Consider the following 17,647-nt stretch of genomic DNA (forward strand, 5'->3'; position numbering starts at 1 on the left):
AATGGAAAATCAACAGCTCCTTGTTTTTTTCCCCACCTCAAAAATAATAATCTGGAAATTGTTTGAAATGCTAGAAAACACCCATAGGAGGTACAAAATGGAGAAACAGAATAGTCAACTTTCCCGAATGATTAATCCCGGATTTTAAACGACAAACAAAATTCCGTCTGAAATGATAATTTTCAGAAAACTACAACTAAATGAGAGGACAGCTTTCCATTGGCCCAGTTGTTTATTTTCATCTCTACTGCATGGCATCCTGTTCCATGATTAATCCCATGGCATAACTCAATGTGAAACAGGTTATGGGAAACCAGTCTAATGAGAGCAGTTTTGTAACTTTAAAAACAGCCGTTTCCAGGACAGCTGGGTTTGCTATTTGGAATGAAGGGAAAGAGACAAGGAGATGATGCTCAAGGGCTGGACCACCCACCTCATCTCCTTGTGTGCTGTGGACTACTGCCATGCAATGGCACAGCTCTAGGTTTGACAGGGTGGTGCTAACACCCCTACTTTGCTAGAGCCCTTCAGAGATATGTCTACATTCCACACCGAAAATGGGAATAATATCTGCCATTTTCATCCATAGGGTAAGGTTTGTCCTTCTTTCCTCACTGTGTGTAACAGGTTTCTCTGCCAACAGCTTCATTGATCAAGGTATAAATGAAGGTAGGGATCTGACATTTGCTGTCCTCTCAGCACAGAGAGGAATGCTGGCTCTGCAACCTCTTGAATGAAGATAAAAAAATGAAATTGCTTTGCTCCCCTTCTGCAAAGCAGTTGTTAACCTCACTAAGAGGGAAGGAGGTAGCTTTTTTAAGCCCCATGCCTGAGGGATTACACATGCAACTACTCTTAATGTCAGCATTGATATTTCTGAATATGTACCCTCCTGAAAAAAACACAACCCAGGTGAGCAGAGGTTCTGACTGTGCAGCTTTAGTCTAAGTGGATGAAGGAGAATGAGGGCTACAAAAGAAAGACTGAAGAGAAGCCTTTTTATGATAAAGGAATATCTACATGTTTACATTTGTAAATGTGAATTTCAAGGAATAGTTTATATTTAATATTCAGTGTGAAAAATAAAAGGCTATTCACCAATGTTTTGGTATTGTGCCTTAATAAAATGCCACTTTCTACAACCAGTCATGACTTTAAGCCAGATTATGGCTAAAAATATTAAGGGAAGGATCACCACAGCAACAATCACATTGCTCCCCTTCTGCAGAGGAAATGGAAAAACACTCAAACTTTGCCAACCTGAATAAATTACCCAGATTATCAGAACTGTGAGGAAAGCCATATGTAAGAAACTCTGTGTGTTATGTGTGTGCCTGTGAGTGTGCACAAATGTATTAACTGGGTTGCAGCCCACTAAATACTTAAGTTAAAGGGGACAATTCTGAAAATATGCTCAAGAGAAAAAAAATGACCATGTTTGTACCTTAATTGGCCAGCAGGTACCACGTGCAGGGTTAGTGCTCACTGCAGCACTAGGGGACTCCATTCCACCTGCTGAGCTGGGCTCTCCTGCCTGTGGTGGTCTGGAGATGGGATGAAGGACATTGATGCTCTCTTGGTCTTGTGTCATTGTGCAGCTGAGAAATGTTTGCTTTGCTCACCCTGATTTGGGAACACAGACCCACTCTTACTCCAGTCTGGTGATTTTTTGTACGTATTTGGTGTAGTTTACTCTGCCAAAGAAAATTGGCTCCTTGGCCAAGGAGGAAAGAACAGGGGTGGCAGTGTGGGGAACAGCAGCAGTGATGTCACTGCTTGATTTGAAGCACCTTGTGCAGGAGTCTGCACTGGAAATTTCGTCTTACCAGACTTCCCATACGTGAAGTGAAGACAGGTTGACTTTTTCAGAGGTGGCCCAAGGACATGACTTAGAATAGTGGTAACAATATCAAGCTCTTGGGTGAATTGATAACACATTAAAGACTCTAAAATCATGTTAGGGAAGCCCAAAAGCATCTGGCTTTTGAGGACCAGAAGATAAGTTTTGAAGTGCAAAGGCTGTGTGTCTCTTGTCATTAGGACAAACATTTGTTTAGCTGTTTGTTGGTCCTGTGATAAGTCCTGGATTGTTGACTGGTTAGTGGGCTGTTATTGTTTTCTGTCTTGGATTTCTAGCTAGGAAGGATCCTCAGTTTTTCTGGGATCACACATTTTAAATGGTACTTCGCTGCTCTATGTCTTTAGCCCTTTCTACTTTCCAGATTCACAGATCTTTTGTAAAGGAGGTGTATACTCCTGCTGAACAAATTCAAGCCTACTGGTAACAGACCTGCCTTTTTTTTTAAGCAGGCTAGTGCAGGTTTGTGCTTGGCCAGATGATCTGTGATGCCAGTGATATCCTGGCCCCATTTGAAGGATCTGCCAAATATTGGGTCCAGTATATACCATAATGTTGATATATAATCCCAGGGATCAGCCAGCCATACCTGATGGTAACATGGCTGTAAAATGGTTAAGATGGTTCTGTCAGAGCATATGGGGCTCTCTCCTGAGTACAGTACATGCTGTTCAGGACCTTTGTGTGCCAGTGGCAGAGAGGTACATGAGCAAACAGGAGGTCTCGGCTTGATCAGGGCTGCAGAGCCCCTCTGGCTGAAACCTCCTGCTGTTACCTCCAGCTTATAAAGAGCAGCTTATGGCAAAATTGGTTGCTCCACAGTGTTCTGCTTTTTAAAGTGCAAATTTTAAAATTTGCTTGCCAACTCATTTGAAGAACTCTGTGGGACCATCCACCTTACTTTCTTTTTTTGTCCTTTGATATCTGCCACCTTGCTGTGCCCACTGTGGCTCCAAGGCAGGCAGCCTGCTGAACCACAGAACTTTGCCACATGGCATGGATGGCTCACAGTGACAGTCTCCACTGCAGTGAGGAAAAGCTAACAGCAGCAGCTGGGATTAATGAATCCTACATCACCCAGGATCAAGGACAGAAATCCCAGAGCTCAGAGGGTTTTCCTGGAGGTCTTCTGCAATCTTGATATTTGAGTGAATGGAGGAGATGAAAGCACATCTGGATGGGATAAGGAATACATAAACACTGGAATTAGAATACTTTGTTCAGTGCTTGCACATTGCTTGGTTTTTGTCTTTTTTTTTTACAACCCTTTTTAAGATTTTCTTGTTTTTCTTGGTAAGGACAGATGAGTGGTGCATATGGTTAGAAGCATGTCTGCTATGATTCAGTTATTGTATGTGAGAGCTTTAAAAATAAAGCGTTTCCTGGGCCATAGTCTAGGAGGGATTGCTAAGCATCAATGCAGGATGGCCCTTACAGGGAGTTACACTCTTGTTTGTCCCTCACATAGTTGTTATTTCTCTCCTTGCTTATTTGATTTAATTTGAAACAAAAGCTATTTTGGTTGTAGGCAGTTTTGATTTATCTTTCAGGAGGTGGAACAGGATTAGATCTCTGGAAAACACCACTTAGAAAATACCACAAGAACAACATGTTGCTTCACCCACCATCCCATAGAAGTCAGGACTTGTCAGGATGTCTCCTCTGTACCACCTTGACTTACTTGTTAGGAGGACAGATTCTGAACTGGATGATAAAAGATACTGATTTTCTTTCCCCTTCAAAATCACTCTCTCCACACTTAAAGTCTGTATATTATAACTGGTCTAGAAGGCCAAAGTGATTCCTAGCTGCAAAACTCATATCTGTGTTCCTGATAATGAGATAATATGTAAGAACTCACCAATTTCTTCCCTCCAGATCTATTGGATGAAAGCCTGAAGTATGAGGAGTATATCTAAACCAGCTGTGGGTCAGATGCTTCTACTGTGTATGTATTTTTGTCACAGAATTGGCTTGCTTACATTATAGTTTGGGAATAAGAGGCTCAGCAGCCTGTAAGCTGAACTTGGCCTCACAGAGTGCCTTTCTGGGGTCCAGTTTATTCTCTTTGTTGCATCTTCCTGTCAAATGTGATGGAAAATCAATGATGAACAGGAGGTCCCTAATCTCCATGGATACTCGTCTCTGCATGGTGTCAAAATCTGAGCTGGCTGTTTATTTTCTCATATTTTACATATGACTAATTTACTTAGGAAGGCAGGGGAAAGAAGATTATTAGGGATTGAAGCAAAAAATGAGAGAAAGGAAATTTGGCAGTGGTTCTAAACTGGAGCTGCTGGGAGACTTCCAGAAGTCTGTCCCATACCTGCATCCCTCAAGCTTGTCAGCCCTCACACTTGGTTCTGTGCTCAGAGCCAGGGTCTCAAGGGAACACAACTGCTGCAGCTGCTCGTAGACCAAAAGGTGACCTTTGAGTAGCCAAGGAACAATGCATTATTTAGTGCATTCCTGGCTAAAATGGAAATGAAATGTTTCCATGAGCAAAATGATTTGTTTGTCCTTTCACTTGGGTGCATCCTTTCCTTATCACACAACACTATGGAGTGCACACCACTCCTCAGGTTTTTTGGGTAAAGCTTTTGATAAGACAGGTATTGCACTTCAAAAACACACCAACTGTTAACTAGAAAGACGCTATTAAGTAAATGTAATAGACTTCAGTTTAGAGGTACTAAGTTTGCAAAAAACAACTTCTATTTAAATAATGTGTAGGAGTGTAAGCTTCCTGGTGAAGTGTATGTCTTTAGACTATCAGCTGATACTGGTAAATAACATAACCAGCTGTTATTTCAACATGAAGTATTTTACTTCTTTGAATTAATCAAGAGCCTCTTGGAAGGTGCTATAGCAGGGCCTTCATTACAGGGATGTTTAATGAATAGAATATTTGTCATCTGTACAGACAATCTTCAGCAACTGCCTCCCAGTGATCTGTGATAGACGGGTACTTAGGCATTCTTTATATCTATGGAGTGAAGGAGTGGAGGCAGATGGGATCAATTTTTCACATTGTCTAACATTAAATTTCCTGCATGGTCTTCCAGACAGAGATTCAAAGAGGCTGGAACCTGCCTCTCCTGCTGTGGACTGTGGATGAAGGCTGTGGTATATTCTACTACACATCCATCTGCTCTTCAACTTTATAAATATCTTAAAAAAATCTAAGAGGATTTTTCCTTTGAAGTTTCTAACACCACTTATGAGGCTCAAAAGTGGTATTATTCACCTGTTTCAAATGAAGAGAGCTGAATTGTCCAGGTAACAACTGAGTTGAGAACAGCCCATATTGTCCAAAATATCAACGTGCAGATGGACCTGGGAAAAGATCCTGTGCTTAATAGGAAATTTCACTGAGTTCATCAAGCCCCAAAACACAGGAAGGAAAAGAAATCTGTACAAATGGGGAGGTGTCCAGCAGACCATGCTATCTCATTGGAGAACCCAGTGGTAAAAATTTTCCATAAAATGAAATGTATATGCTTCTGTGGGATTATTTTTAGTAATAAAGGAATAGATGGTGTAAGGCAAGTGAAGAGGAATCCTATAAAAAACTGCAAGTGTTTCAGTTGCCTGTTTGGCATTGTTTTAATTATTACAACAAACAGCACAAGGCAAAAAATCTTCTACTCAGGAGACAAACTTTTATACTCAGGAGATGAATTGCCTTTCAAAAGAAAGGAACAAAATCTAGCTCTATGATTTCTAGAATACAAATTAATTCAAATGGACATGACTGGAGAAGCATAAAAACCTGAGCAGCTTTCAAGACATTCCTCTGACATATTCTTACTGACTCTGAATCCTTTTGTCCAACCACTGTGTCTACTCTTTCTATTGCAGCACCCTTCAAACCAACCTTCCCTGAAGGATCCAGCAGATACGGTCTGAGAGAAGAGCCGAGCACAAGCTGGTAAGCACTCACTGCAGGCTCACACAGTTCTAAGTGCTGTGGGATTTAGTCAAACAGCAAAGTACAAGCTTCTACTATGACTCATCTGGTGTAGAACCAGTGCTAAGTATTGTACATAATTAAGACAGCATTATTACAGTGAGATACCACTTCTTTTTTTGGTATGGTTAAAGTTTCGAAAAGGTGTAATGTTTGCAGCCTTCAGAGCTGTGAAGATGAGGAATTCTGATATGAGTTCATTCTAAAAGATAGCATGGCTACAGTGATTTTAGCTCATAATTTGCGTTATTGCTGAAGCTTTGCAAGTATATTTCAGGTGGCTTTATGGAAAGCTGTGGTTTTTTTGAGAATAAACACAACGTTAAAGTCATATTCATTAGATAACACTTGCAATACTGGCCTCTCTAGACATTCCAAGTGTATTCATAATTTTTATATTCAGAAATCTTTTATTTTGAGCCATATTTCTTAAATAGATGCTACTGGTTTTTCAAGTAACAGACAAAAATTTATATTTACCATTGAATGCAACAGAAAATGTTAGCAACAGTAGTGTCAGTGAGCTATAGGTTACATTTGAACACTGACTGTCAGCAGGTACAGCACAGAAGTATTAGCCAGCCAGTGGCCCTACCAATGGGAAAGGTTAAACAACTCAGTCATTACAATTTGTGCACTTGCCTCAACTTTTTCCTTCAGAGGCCCACAAATCAACGTTATTTTTAATGAATGCATATTCTCGGTTAAAATTTATTGTGGTATAATGCAAAAACTTTCAGCTCATTCCAAAGCCATTTGTTCAGGTTACTTGATACTCATTACTTGATTATTTGACTAGTAACTGATAGGGTGTTATGATATTTTTTCTGTTCATTGACTGGGTGCCTGAGTAGCAAGGAAAAAGTGGGAAATCAGACTGGAGGATCGTGACATGGACCATGTCAGGGGACAGGACTTTGAACCCATTTCCACCTGTGTATTCCAATGGCTGTCTCTCTTACTTGAGAATCCATTGTCTACTTCTTCATCCTAACTTTGCCACAACTTTTATTAGAATTTCGTAACATGCTGCTTGTACCCAGTTTCACCCACATCTCCAAGTATCCACGTTAGTTACAGGAAGTACAGAGTTTCAGGAGCAGTCCCAGACCAACAAGGCATTTGGGTCAAGACATCTCAGCCACAGCCAGTGAGACCTTTCTTTCTATGTGAGTTTGAAAAAACCCACAATTTTTTACAAGTCTGAAGATTAAGAATTCCAAAGGCCTTTCTGAAAAAAATGATCATTTAATGTAAAAGATCAATTCCTGTTTTGTTTGCACTGCTGTTTTCCGGATGAGTTTCCAATCTATTAGTGTAGCAGTATTTGCTCCCCCAGCAACCAGCCACTGATGTTTTGAAAGGAAATCAAAAGCAGTGTAAAGTTGTTGAAAAAAATGGCTTGAAAGAGAAAGAGTGAAAGACAGCTGCAAAAGTTTGTGAAGATTATAACTGAGAGAGAGACGGGCCAGAGAGAGATCAAGGGGTCAAGGAGAAGATATCTGCCTGCAGCGCTTTGTCCTAGCATGGCTTCTTGATGGTTTACAGCCTAAAACTTTGTAAGTTTGATCTGTTAGGGGCACACAAACAGAGGTGGAATTGTGTGAGAGAATGGATCAGCCTCAAATGGAGAAAACCCCAGTTGACTGTGGTTATTACCCTGGACTTTGTACAGCTTTGACAGGATTTACACAGCTTCTGGACTTGTAAGAGAAATATTGTGCATGCCTATCTTTGTATAATAGGGTTTTAGTATCAGCTGGGGAACCAGGGACCAGGCTGTGGGTACATGCTGGAGTTGCCCTCCTGGTACACTGTCTCAGCTGATCTGACTTTTATCTTTATTCCAACCATAAGCTCTCTACAAGCCCAAAGGGGAAAGAATTTGTATTTCACTGTGCACATTGACAGTAATTCTGTGGATGCAGCACAACATTGTAGAAAGAGACAGGTATATGGAGCATTTAGAAGGCATTAATTTCTTCCTTTTTTTTTTTTTTTGGAGTCACACTGCAAAGGTTATAGTGGGAATAGCAAATGAAATAACCTGCAGACTTCACAAAAATCAAAGCCTACAGCTTGTGCTGGATGGGTTTATTTGGCATACATCCATGATTATGAAATGAATTTTAAATTGCTACTGAACTTCATCTGGATAATGATGCATCCTTTCAATTTTCCTTCCCCTCTAGAACATACACCATTAACAAACCAACCAGTTGGGGTGTTTTACAACCCACATTTGAACCTTCTTAAAACATTGCACACTTCCTTAAATAAGCAATGACTCAGCTCATTTGCGCAGACATAAGGTCAATATCGGGACGGAAAGGTGGGTCAACAACCCACTTTGGCAACTATCTTTCAAATGAATCAAGAAGGAATTGCAATAAAAGATTTGTTAAACTGCAACTACATCTTGCAGAAATGCAACACCAACAGACAGCTTAAGTGTTTCTGTACAAAGTGATATTGTACAGCTTTGATTTTGTTGGGCTGACCTTGTTCCGGGGTTTAGGCTTGTGCCTAAAGATGGAATTACACCGCTGAAATTAAGATGTGCTTAAGTGTCTTGTTGTGTATGGGCCTACACACTACATCTGTGTTTGTATTAAGAAGAAAAGCTGTTCTACAAGACATTCAGGCATTTTAAAATCTAATTTTGTTCTGAACTGGAACAGGAAGTTTTACCCTGTAATGAAATTTGGGAAATTTTTAATTCCAAAAATCTTATAATTGAGCATACTTGTAACATTGCGTGTCAGTAATGTTGACACGCTTTGTGACATTAAAATTGAAATATTGCATGACCACATATGTTGCTAAATTAATTAGAACCAACTGCTAATTAAGCATGCTGGGATTGCCAGCGTTGTATATTACCCACTCACTGGATACAGAAAAGAGCTGTGGTGTGCTATGGCTTCTTGGCTGAGGTGCATTGTTCCATGAACTCTGTTTTGCAGCCCAGCAGTAAAACAAAGATATTCATCTGTGCATGATGTAGTGCTGGACCTACTAAACCTTGTTCAGTCCAAACAGATTTAGGTAGGGACATTTCAAGTGTCTTGTACCAGCTCTTTGTTGCTTCAGGAATGCAGGGCACAGACCCTGGGCTTGTGCTTGTAGGTGGTTTGGGTCTTCCTTGGCTTACCAGTTCTGGCTTGGATGTGTCCAAGATGACTCCACACAGTCCAGGAGCCATGGTAATTTGGGTACAGAAGCCTCATTTACATCCAATGCTGTACATGACAACTGAGCCCCTCCGGAGCTGAGGGTTTCAGCTCTGCAGCAGCCAGTCTGGCTGCAGAACTCATCTGTAACTACTTAAGCTGGGTCTTTACAGAAACTTTAAGGTTCCCTTCCCTGAGTTCCCCAGGCCTGTCCTGCCATAGACACTCCAGTACCTGAGGACTGCAGCCCAGCTTTCAACTTAAAAGCTAAAATGACCAAATCAAATCTAAGCATGTTTTGGTAACTTGTTACTGACTGTCTTATCATAATCAATTGACATTTTCTTGAAAATGTTTCAGTATTGTGGAATCAGCCTTCCCATAAGGATACTGATGGATTGGAAAAAATTCAAGCAGCTCTGTGAGTATATAGCAAGAATGATAGACAAAGTCTTCCCAGACTGAATGTATTGTTTGTTCTGCCTGTCTCTAGAAACAGTAGCTGTTCAAAAGGGAGTAGATAACTATGAATAGTCTCTGAAAGAGAATCATACAAATCCTCTTTTTCCCCTGCTCTTCAAGTTAGTCTTTCTTCTCAGTCTCATTGCCTGATGGATCAAGTAGAGTTGATCCCCAGGCCAAGAGCTTATTTGGGTATGTGTACTTAAGAAGACTGAAGCTATTGCTTTAGAAAGGAATATTTCCATGGCCAAAACATATGGCACCTGTGGTGAAATTTATTCAGACAAATATTTTAACTAAAATTGGCTTTTCTGTTTAGCTCTCTATGTAGTTATGGCTTTGCTTTGATGTCCTGTCCTTTTCTGTAGGAGTTGAAATAAGTATCTGAGGTCCACAGCCTTTTTGTCCCTGTCAGCTGCTGGGTCAGCTGGCCAGCAGAGAAGTTGTCCAATCCTGTTTCTGAGAGATGTTCTTTCATCCCTTAAGATCTCAACCCCAGCAAAACATAAACTAGTAAATTCAGCTGGAGCCTGTGAATATTGTCTCTTATGACAGACCCCTTTGCCCTTGCTTGGCTTCTCTCTTACTGTTTCTGTAAGAAACTAGGGCAGCCCCTGGCATCCAACCAACAGAATTCTTTGGATTCAGATGTGAGTAGGAATTGCAGTGGGAACCTGGATTGTATGTTCATAACAATCATTATGATTATTTTCTTATTTTGCTGCAGTTACTACACATACAGTTATTTTTCTGTCTGAAGAAACAGAACACCTTCACATATGAGTACAAAAAGATGCATGTGTATTCCCAGGCCTGAATTTAGGAGCTTGTATGTACTTTAATGTAATACAACACTTATTGTAAGAAATATATTTTTCATAATTGACAGTGTCAGACACATATTCTGAGAGGAAAAAACTGTATTGAGCTATATACTGTGTATCAGTGATAATGACTTGCAGCAGTATTGCCATAAAAGTAAAGGCTAATTTAGCACTTGAAAGTCGGGCCTTGAAACCAAAATAAAACACTTTTCTGTTTCTGTACCTAGCCTAAGATTTATCTCACCTCTCTGTAGACATCGGCAGTGTAGACACATATGGCAGAACCCATCACCCCAAGCTCCCTTTGCAGGCAATACAGGGAGCAGGCACTTTTAGGCCATGATTCATCTGACCTATTTACATGTCTGCTGTAGGAGGAGATGAATCACTGCCTAGACTAGATCTGTGCGGAGGATAAAGGGAGCCTACGATGGCCAGCACAGATGTAGATGCTTGTAGAGATCTACAGTTTGAATTTAGGCTTGCAGTTTGGAACAACAATTTTGAAAGAAGAGTAAAATTTCCTAAGCCGTGTTTTCCTAGCAGAATGTGTGTATGAATATATACATATATGGTATTTTTCTTTCTGCAACAGAAACATTTGCAATAATATCTTTTGAACACTGGCCCTATATCTCCTTCTCCAAATGTTCTACCATCTGAAGAGCTGCCATTTTGTCTCTCTCTGCCTCTGTCCCTCTTTCACACATTCAGACATGTGTACACATACTGTGTTTCAGAGCTGGACCTCCTGAATTTTCAGCATTAACTGAAAATATATTCCTCTGTATGTGGTATCCAAAGCTGCTGTTACACACAGACAGATATATTGACTATTTAAAAAACAAAACAAAACCAAACAAAACCCACAAAGTGAAATATGCAAACAAAACCACCAAATGAAGATTTCTCAAATGTGCTTCAGTTTAAAAATAACAATTTTTATTATTTGTGGGTTTTTTCCCTTCTAGGATCTGCTGTACTTTACCTGCAGCCTTGGTGAGGCAAGGCATCATAGGAAGCAGAATATCAATTTCTGGGAAACAAGTAGTGGTGCAGAAGAACAGGAAAGACAAGACTTGATCATCTAAAAAAGAGTGCAAGTTCCCAAGTGAAGCTCTGAGAAGACAAGAGAGAAGTAACTTTTATTAATATGTATAGAAGATCAGAGTTCAGAGAGTTTGGTTTTTGGAGAGTAAGAATGATGTCCTAGCAAGTACTCTTGGGCTCATGCTATAGTGTAATTTTCCAGGGCATCCAAAAACCCTTTTAAATTGCAAATGGTATGAGGGTAATATTTTAAAAACAGAGGAAGAAATAAAGCCATGCTATTGCAGAGCATTACAATGCTCATCTGCTTCCGAGGAATGCTTAGTGTACTCGCAGTAGGCAAAACATCCCTCCCATCTAGATGCTGGCACACAGCACAGCAATCCATTTATGTGAGCACCTGGTTGATCAGTTTGCTTGTGACAGATCTTGGCACACCCTCTCCCCTGGCTGTAAAGCTTTACTGACTTGTGCATTTTGTGGGAATGTTTTCCCCCACAAACTCTTCTCTGGCATGGGAGGACTTGGAACAGAGTGATGCTGGCTCTGGCAACAGTAGGAAAGTGCATTTTAGACAACCCTTTAGAGTGCAAGTTTGTAGCCATCTAAGGGCTTTTCTGTGGGGATCAGTCAGAAGGGCTGTCCATTATCCCAAGTCTATTGCTCTGGGAAGGGTGCCCGTGGCTGCAAAGGTCGTTGGCAAAGGCCATGAGCATCTGAAGGCTGCCTCTGAGAAATGGGTATGGGCTCATAGTTCCTCACAGAGTGCAGTGCAGAAGCGGCTTCAGGAAGAGAGAGTACTCTTTCACCGGTCATCCCAGTGCATCATTCATTAAATATAACACCCTACAGGAAAATCAGGATATCGTGTTTTCCATACCCCCTTCTGCATCAGCCCTGACGTCAGTAGTTTGGAACCACGGAAGTTAAATTAAGGCCAGTGCAGTCTAATAGGCAAGGGACAGCAAATGCTAAGAAGTCAAGGTAATGAGAAAATACCTGCCATCTGGAGCTGTCATAAGCATGAATTTACATCACTCCCCACAAAATAAATAAATTACAGCCTTCAGAACACTAGTCTCCCTGGATGCAAAGCCCTGCTCCTGCTGCTGCCACTGGAAATTTTGGCCTCCTTGCTTTCTACATGATCATTACTTCTGCTTAAAGCCCCAGGGAGATGATCATGGGTGTGGGGAGACACCTGCAACCACTGGCTCTGGAAGAGCAATGACTGGAGCGGGATCTGTTCCTCTGCATCCATGCGCTCCAGCCCTTCCTCTGACGGAAAGTTTGCCTCCTGGCTCTGACAGCGCTGCAGCCACTTGGGGAAGCACATGACTTCCTTGGGAGATGGTGTTATTTGTGTTGCAGGCCTCCAGCAGGCATGGCACCGAGGCAATATTTATATCAGTTTTTGTAACATCGTCACAGCAGCTGCAATTTTGGGAACTAAAGTGCTGGCTGGAAGTGGGAGAGAGAGGCACAAAGCACAACACGCCACGTAGAAATGTGGATGGGAGGGTGAAAAAAAAAAGAAAATTGGCAACCAGCTTCCTCCCCCAGAAAGCTCATTGTGTTCCTGGGTGCCAGTGGTGCTGCTTGCCCTCCAGATGGTTACTGCAGGGCCCATCTGTGGAAAAGTGAGTCAATGGAAATTGAAGCTCAGGATGCCTGTGATGGGATCAGACCTGTCCCCACAAGGTGCTTGCACTCCTTGGGGAGCAGGACAGGAAAAGGGGAGTCTCCCAGCCAGGTGGTTTTCCACACTACATACCAAACAGTCTTTGGCAGTCACGTCTTACCTTCAGCTATGAGAAACTGCAGTGCAACACTTGTGTGCAGGTAACCAGGCTGTCCCCCAAAACTGCTGCAGCCTGGTGCTGTGCCTTGGCCATCAGCCCTCGCAGGCTTCTTAGCCCAGCTACAATGCCGTGCTGGTGCAGCCAGGCTCCTCCCAGGTCTCCAGCTGGGATCTCTGCCCCACTCTTTGCACATGTCTGACTTATGTGGAGCTACCTTGCTGTGGTTGGGAAATCCTCAGGGAGGTAGGATGAGGGTCCTGTCTTCCAGATGATTTACTTCCTGTTTCCCATTACAGGAATGGGACCTGATTCTCTTCTTTTTAGCCCCCTGGCTTGATTTCACTGGTGGTTAGCCAACAGAAGTTTGATGCTTTAGTGACACTATGGGGCTGGAAGTCATAACTGCCTGAAATAGAGTAGAGTTCTTCTCGCTGTGTCTCCTTGTTCTTTCATCTACCCTGCAAACCAAGGCAACTAAGTGACCTTAGGGGTTCCCATGTGTGTAAGAGGGGCTCTCCACTGCCCATGCATGGTCTTAGTAGGTGGCTTCTGCCTCTGCTGTGAAACAACAGCAGCTGGCAGAAAAATAGGCCTGAATTCTTCTCTCTATGCTACTTTTTCTCCATGTAGCTCCAATGGCCTGTAGAGTTTTGTCTAACAGAGAAGGTGTCACACAGTCCCTGTTTACCTTAGAGTTTGGTGGAACTGAAGAAAGTTGACATGAAGCTAAAATGTTTCCACCAAGTACTGTCCCACACCCTCATTTTTAAGTGTTGCACATTTTATTATGGGCAAGAGCTGAAGGTAGTTTGCTCCAGCACAGCTGTTTGGTGCAAAATACTTTCACTGTCCTGGACTGCACAGGGTCTCTAAAAAAAAGCTGCTCTCCACTGGGCCACCAAAGAGTTCTCCACATCCATGTGTCCTGCAGTCCTGTGAAAGGACTACTGTAAGGACCAGGTAGGGGAACCATCACTGTGTCTGCCTAGGAGTACTCTGCAAACCAGCACCTGAAATTGCATCTCAGGCACCCTGAGGAAGAGACACCATTAAAGACTTGCAACATGGTAAGCATGGCTGCTTGGGCTGTGTCCCTCAGAAAATCCTCCCACTTTATATACCCTTGTGCCATGAGCAATCCTACTTTGTTTCACAAAGTACTGAAACTTCAGTGTCCAAGCTGTTTCCTTAGCCCAAGCACACTGAAATGCCCCTAGTGAGCAGAATGGGGGTAAGACAAGGAGAGGGAGAGAGGAAGAAAAGACGTGCCAGCAGTGGTGGCAGATAGACAGAGGTGGCGTGGGGAGGGCTTAGCAACCCTTCCAGCACTGTCCTATTGCAACAGGAAGGAGGAGGATATACAGAGGTTACTTAAAAGCCCCCAAACTTTTCCCTGCTTCTATTGCACTGCAGAAATTCTGCAAGGCAGAAGGAAAAAAAAAGGCTATCTGAAAGTAAGGTATCCTTGCTAACTAAAAACCCCTTCCTTTAGGAACTTACTGCTATTAAATAATTGCTATGTTTTAAATTGCTGTTTTCAGGGGCTTTGGGAAGAAGTTGTCTTCTCAGTCATTAATATTTTCTTAGAAGGGAGGCATGGCTTTTTCATTGCTACATGCTTACACTGAAAGAGATGTGAAAGCAGTTTTGAGTAGCTCAAAGAAAGTCTCTCATCAGCCTACATATAAGATTTCCCTTAAGGACGTTAGTGGGAGAGAAACAAGTGGATAAGTGCTTTTTTTCTTTTCCTTTTTTTTCTCTTTACCCTCCTTCTCTTCCCACCACCCCCCTCTCTTTTTCTCAAAAGTGAATTGTCTGGGTGCAGAAGTTAGCCCTTTAGATACTGGGTGTTTGTGTGCATAGGGACGAAAATACAGTTCTTCACTAATCATCCACAGACTGTTGCAGGCTGTAGTATTTGGCTTGATTGCAGTATAACTTATAATGTCATTTTTATTAGGGAGAGGTAGCATGCGATGCACTTTCTGGAAATATAATTTGCTATTTTGGATTCAATAATGTTGTTATGGAGGGTGGGAGAATGAATGATTTTCCCTTTCTTTTACCTGAAACTTCCTAATGTTTTTAGTGCCCTGTTTCTCCTAGGCAAATTCTGTGTTAGACTTCCCTCTTCTTCTCCCACCCCCCCTTCTTCTCTTATTCATGTGTTTTGACAATCACAAAATGCCTTCCAATTCTTAGAGAGCTGTACTCCATCATTAGAATGATGATTTTTTCCCTTTTAGGTTTTATTTATGTGAGTCTGAAAACATGTAGCTCACTGGCACCCCACGCTGCTTTTGGTTTCTCCCATATTACATGTGCCATGCTGGCTTGTGTTTATTGTTTTCTTGCACTCTTTCCTTCTTTCATGGTATTACAACATTTTTAATACAGGATGTCTGAAACAACAAGCACCAACGAAAAACCTCCTCTGAATGGGAGAAGAGCCCTCCCACCAAACAACTCCAATGATGAAGAAAATGAGGTCCCCGAGGTGGATCCTTTTGGGTTGATACCCAGAGGATTTAATCCTAAAGGTACAGTGTACAATTAAGCCATAAGTCTATTTTTAAATCTTCCATACTCACTTCAGCCCAGGTCTGTGAACTAAATCCAAACCACTCTTTTCCTTACATGTTTCCATCTTAGATAGCTTATCTTGCTGCTCATGAAAAAAATTACTAAAAACACCCACGTGCATAGGAATGTTACCACAGGTTATGGGTATGGAAAGTGAAGAGAAGAGAAGCTGAGTGAGAAGTTTTCTGCTTGAACTTTGGCATTGCTTAAAAATAGTCAGGGATGGGTTTTCCCAGTTTCACCACAATCACAGAATCACTTTAGGACCTGCTGGTTTCAGGCTACATTAGGGTGAAGAGGCAGAAGGATTATTTCCTCTTAATGGTCCTTCTCATTCATATGGTCTTAAACTGGCTGTGAAACTGCTGTAAAATGTTGTCTGCCAAGGAAAACTTTTGCTAGATGCTCAGATCACTCATAAAAACAAACATGAAACTAAAAGGAATACCCATATTTTTATATTTTCTCCTGGGAAAAGTGTTTTAATTGTTTAGCTGGAGACATAAAACAATATCATATGGACAAATCAATGTACATTCTCAGTGTCAGCTCTTTAGAGTAAAGCAGACATAAAAAATATGTAAGATTAAACTTAAAAGAAACCAGAATTAATTCCTGAATGAATCACTAATGAAATAGTGTTAAATTTTTGCCTGTTTGAAGTGAAGAACTTGCTGAATGTGGTAGCTCAGGGTAGCCAGATGTAATAATACTTAATGCTCACAGGGAACTTTTGATCCAGGGTTGAAAGAGTGCTTAATAAATGTGAACAGGCATTAATTACTGCATTTTACACATTGGGAAACAGGCAAAGAGATTTTAAGTGACAAGTTGGAAAGTATTATTTCTGTAATCCTAATCATGTGCCTTAACCACATATTCCTCTTCCCCTTCCCCCCTCCCTTTTAATACACACACATTTCTTTAAAAAGCATTTATTTTTTAAAAAATGCCTTAGCAAACCAACGGCCATGTTAAGACTGCAGAAATTTTGCTTGAACCTATTCAAACAACCCTGTAGCTCTGGGGCAAGTATGTGTGTTTGAATTATACAATGTAATGCAGTACAGGTCCTGGCTAGACATCGTTTCAAACCCAACATGCTCACAGAAGCTGGAGAAGTGTAAGTGTGGGATACCTTAGAAGTAATGCAGCCTGTAGCTAAAGCCCACCAGTACCAGGAGAAAGAATCCTATTGCTTTTTGATGTGTTTCACATTAGTCTTTGAATGAAGTGTTGTGATGGTGGGCAGCAGCCTCTCACTTTTCAGAAATGAAATGGAAACTTAGGAATGTTGTGTCAAGTGAGTTGAGACAGGAACCCGACATGTGCTTAAGGTGATGCTGCTGTTGAGAAAAACATCCCTTGTCCAAAGGAAGAGTTTTTGTGGCCATTGGGTAAACCTGACTATGAGACTAGTATGGCTGAAAAATAAATCTGTGTATAACAGCAGAACTCTTGATGTACAGCTGGATCAGCTCTGCTGTACAGTTCTCTCCTGTAGCAGCAACATGCAAGGGGTGATCTGAAGAGAAGGGACTGCAGCAGCATTCTGGGTTTGATGCACATCAGCTGTGACCTAAACCTGTGATACCAACTGATATGTGTGGTCCCTGGGTGTACTGTTTGGGGTAGGATGCTTAAGTCACCTGTCAGACCACATTAAAGGTTTATAGCCCAATGGAACTCAGCCTTACATTCAGGATCTTGCCCCAGAGCACTGTCAGTGTTGTGCTTGGGGGATAAAGTGAGTGCTGGCTGAGCAGGAGTGGTAGAGTGTGACAGGGATCTAGAGCTGTAAGTACATCCTTGGAGAGGACTGCTTGTGACACCTCCTTCCCGTTCTCCTGCACACCTCTACACTTCTGGGTTGTCCAAATTTCTCTGTAGTACCCAGATTTCAATGTGATAATGTAATGAAAATG

General features: G+C 41.7%; 1 protein-coding gene across 4 annotated transcripts in view; it reads left to right on the forward strand.

Annotated features, from left to right (window-relative positions):
• Positions 1-14,541: 14,541 nt before the first annotated feature.
• The window catches only part of F13A1 (coagulation factor XIII A chain), a 59,883-nt gene continuing 56,777 nt past the window's right edge, over positions 14,542-17,647 (forward strand). For 2 of the 4 annotated variants that reach the window (XM_071553299.1, XM_071553302.1), the window contains exons 1-2: positions 14,549-14,593; positions 15,537-15,679. In XM_071553299.1, the coding sequence (XP_071409400.1) occupies positions 15,538-15,679 (142 nt within the window). In that variant the 5' untranslated portion in view covers positions 14,549-14,593; position 15,537. Of the gene's footprint in view, positions 14,599-15,536; positions 15,680-17,647 lie in introns of all 4 variants that reach the window. The other 2 variants (XM_071553303.1, XM_071553301.1) reach the window with 2 other exon arrangements.

This window comes from Pithys albifrons, chromosome 4 (genome assembly GCF_047495875.1).
Source record: "Pithys albifrons albifrons isolate INPA30051 chromosome 4, PitAlb_v1, whole genome shotgun sequence".
NCBI lineage: Eukaryota > Metazoa > Chordata > Aves > Passeriformes > Thamnophilidae > Pithys > Pithys albifrons.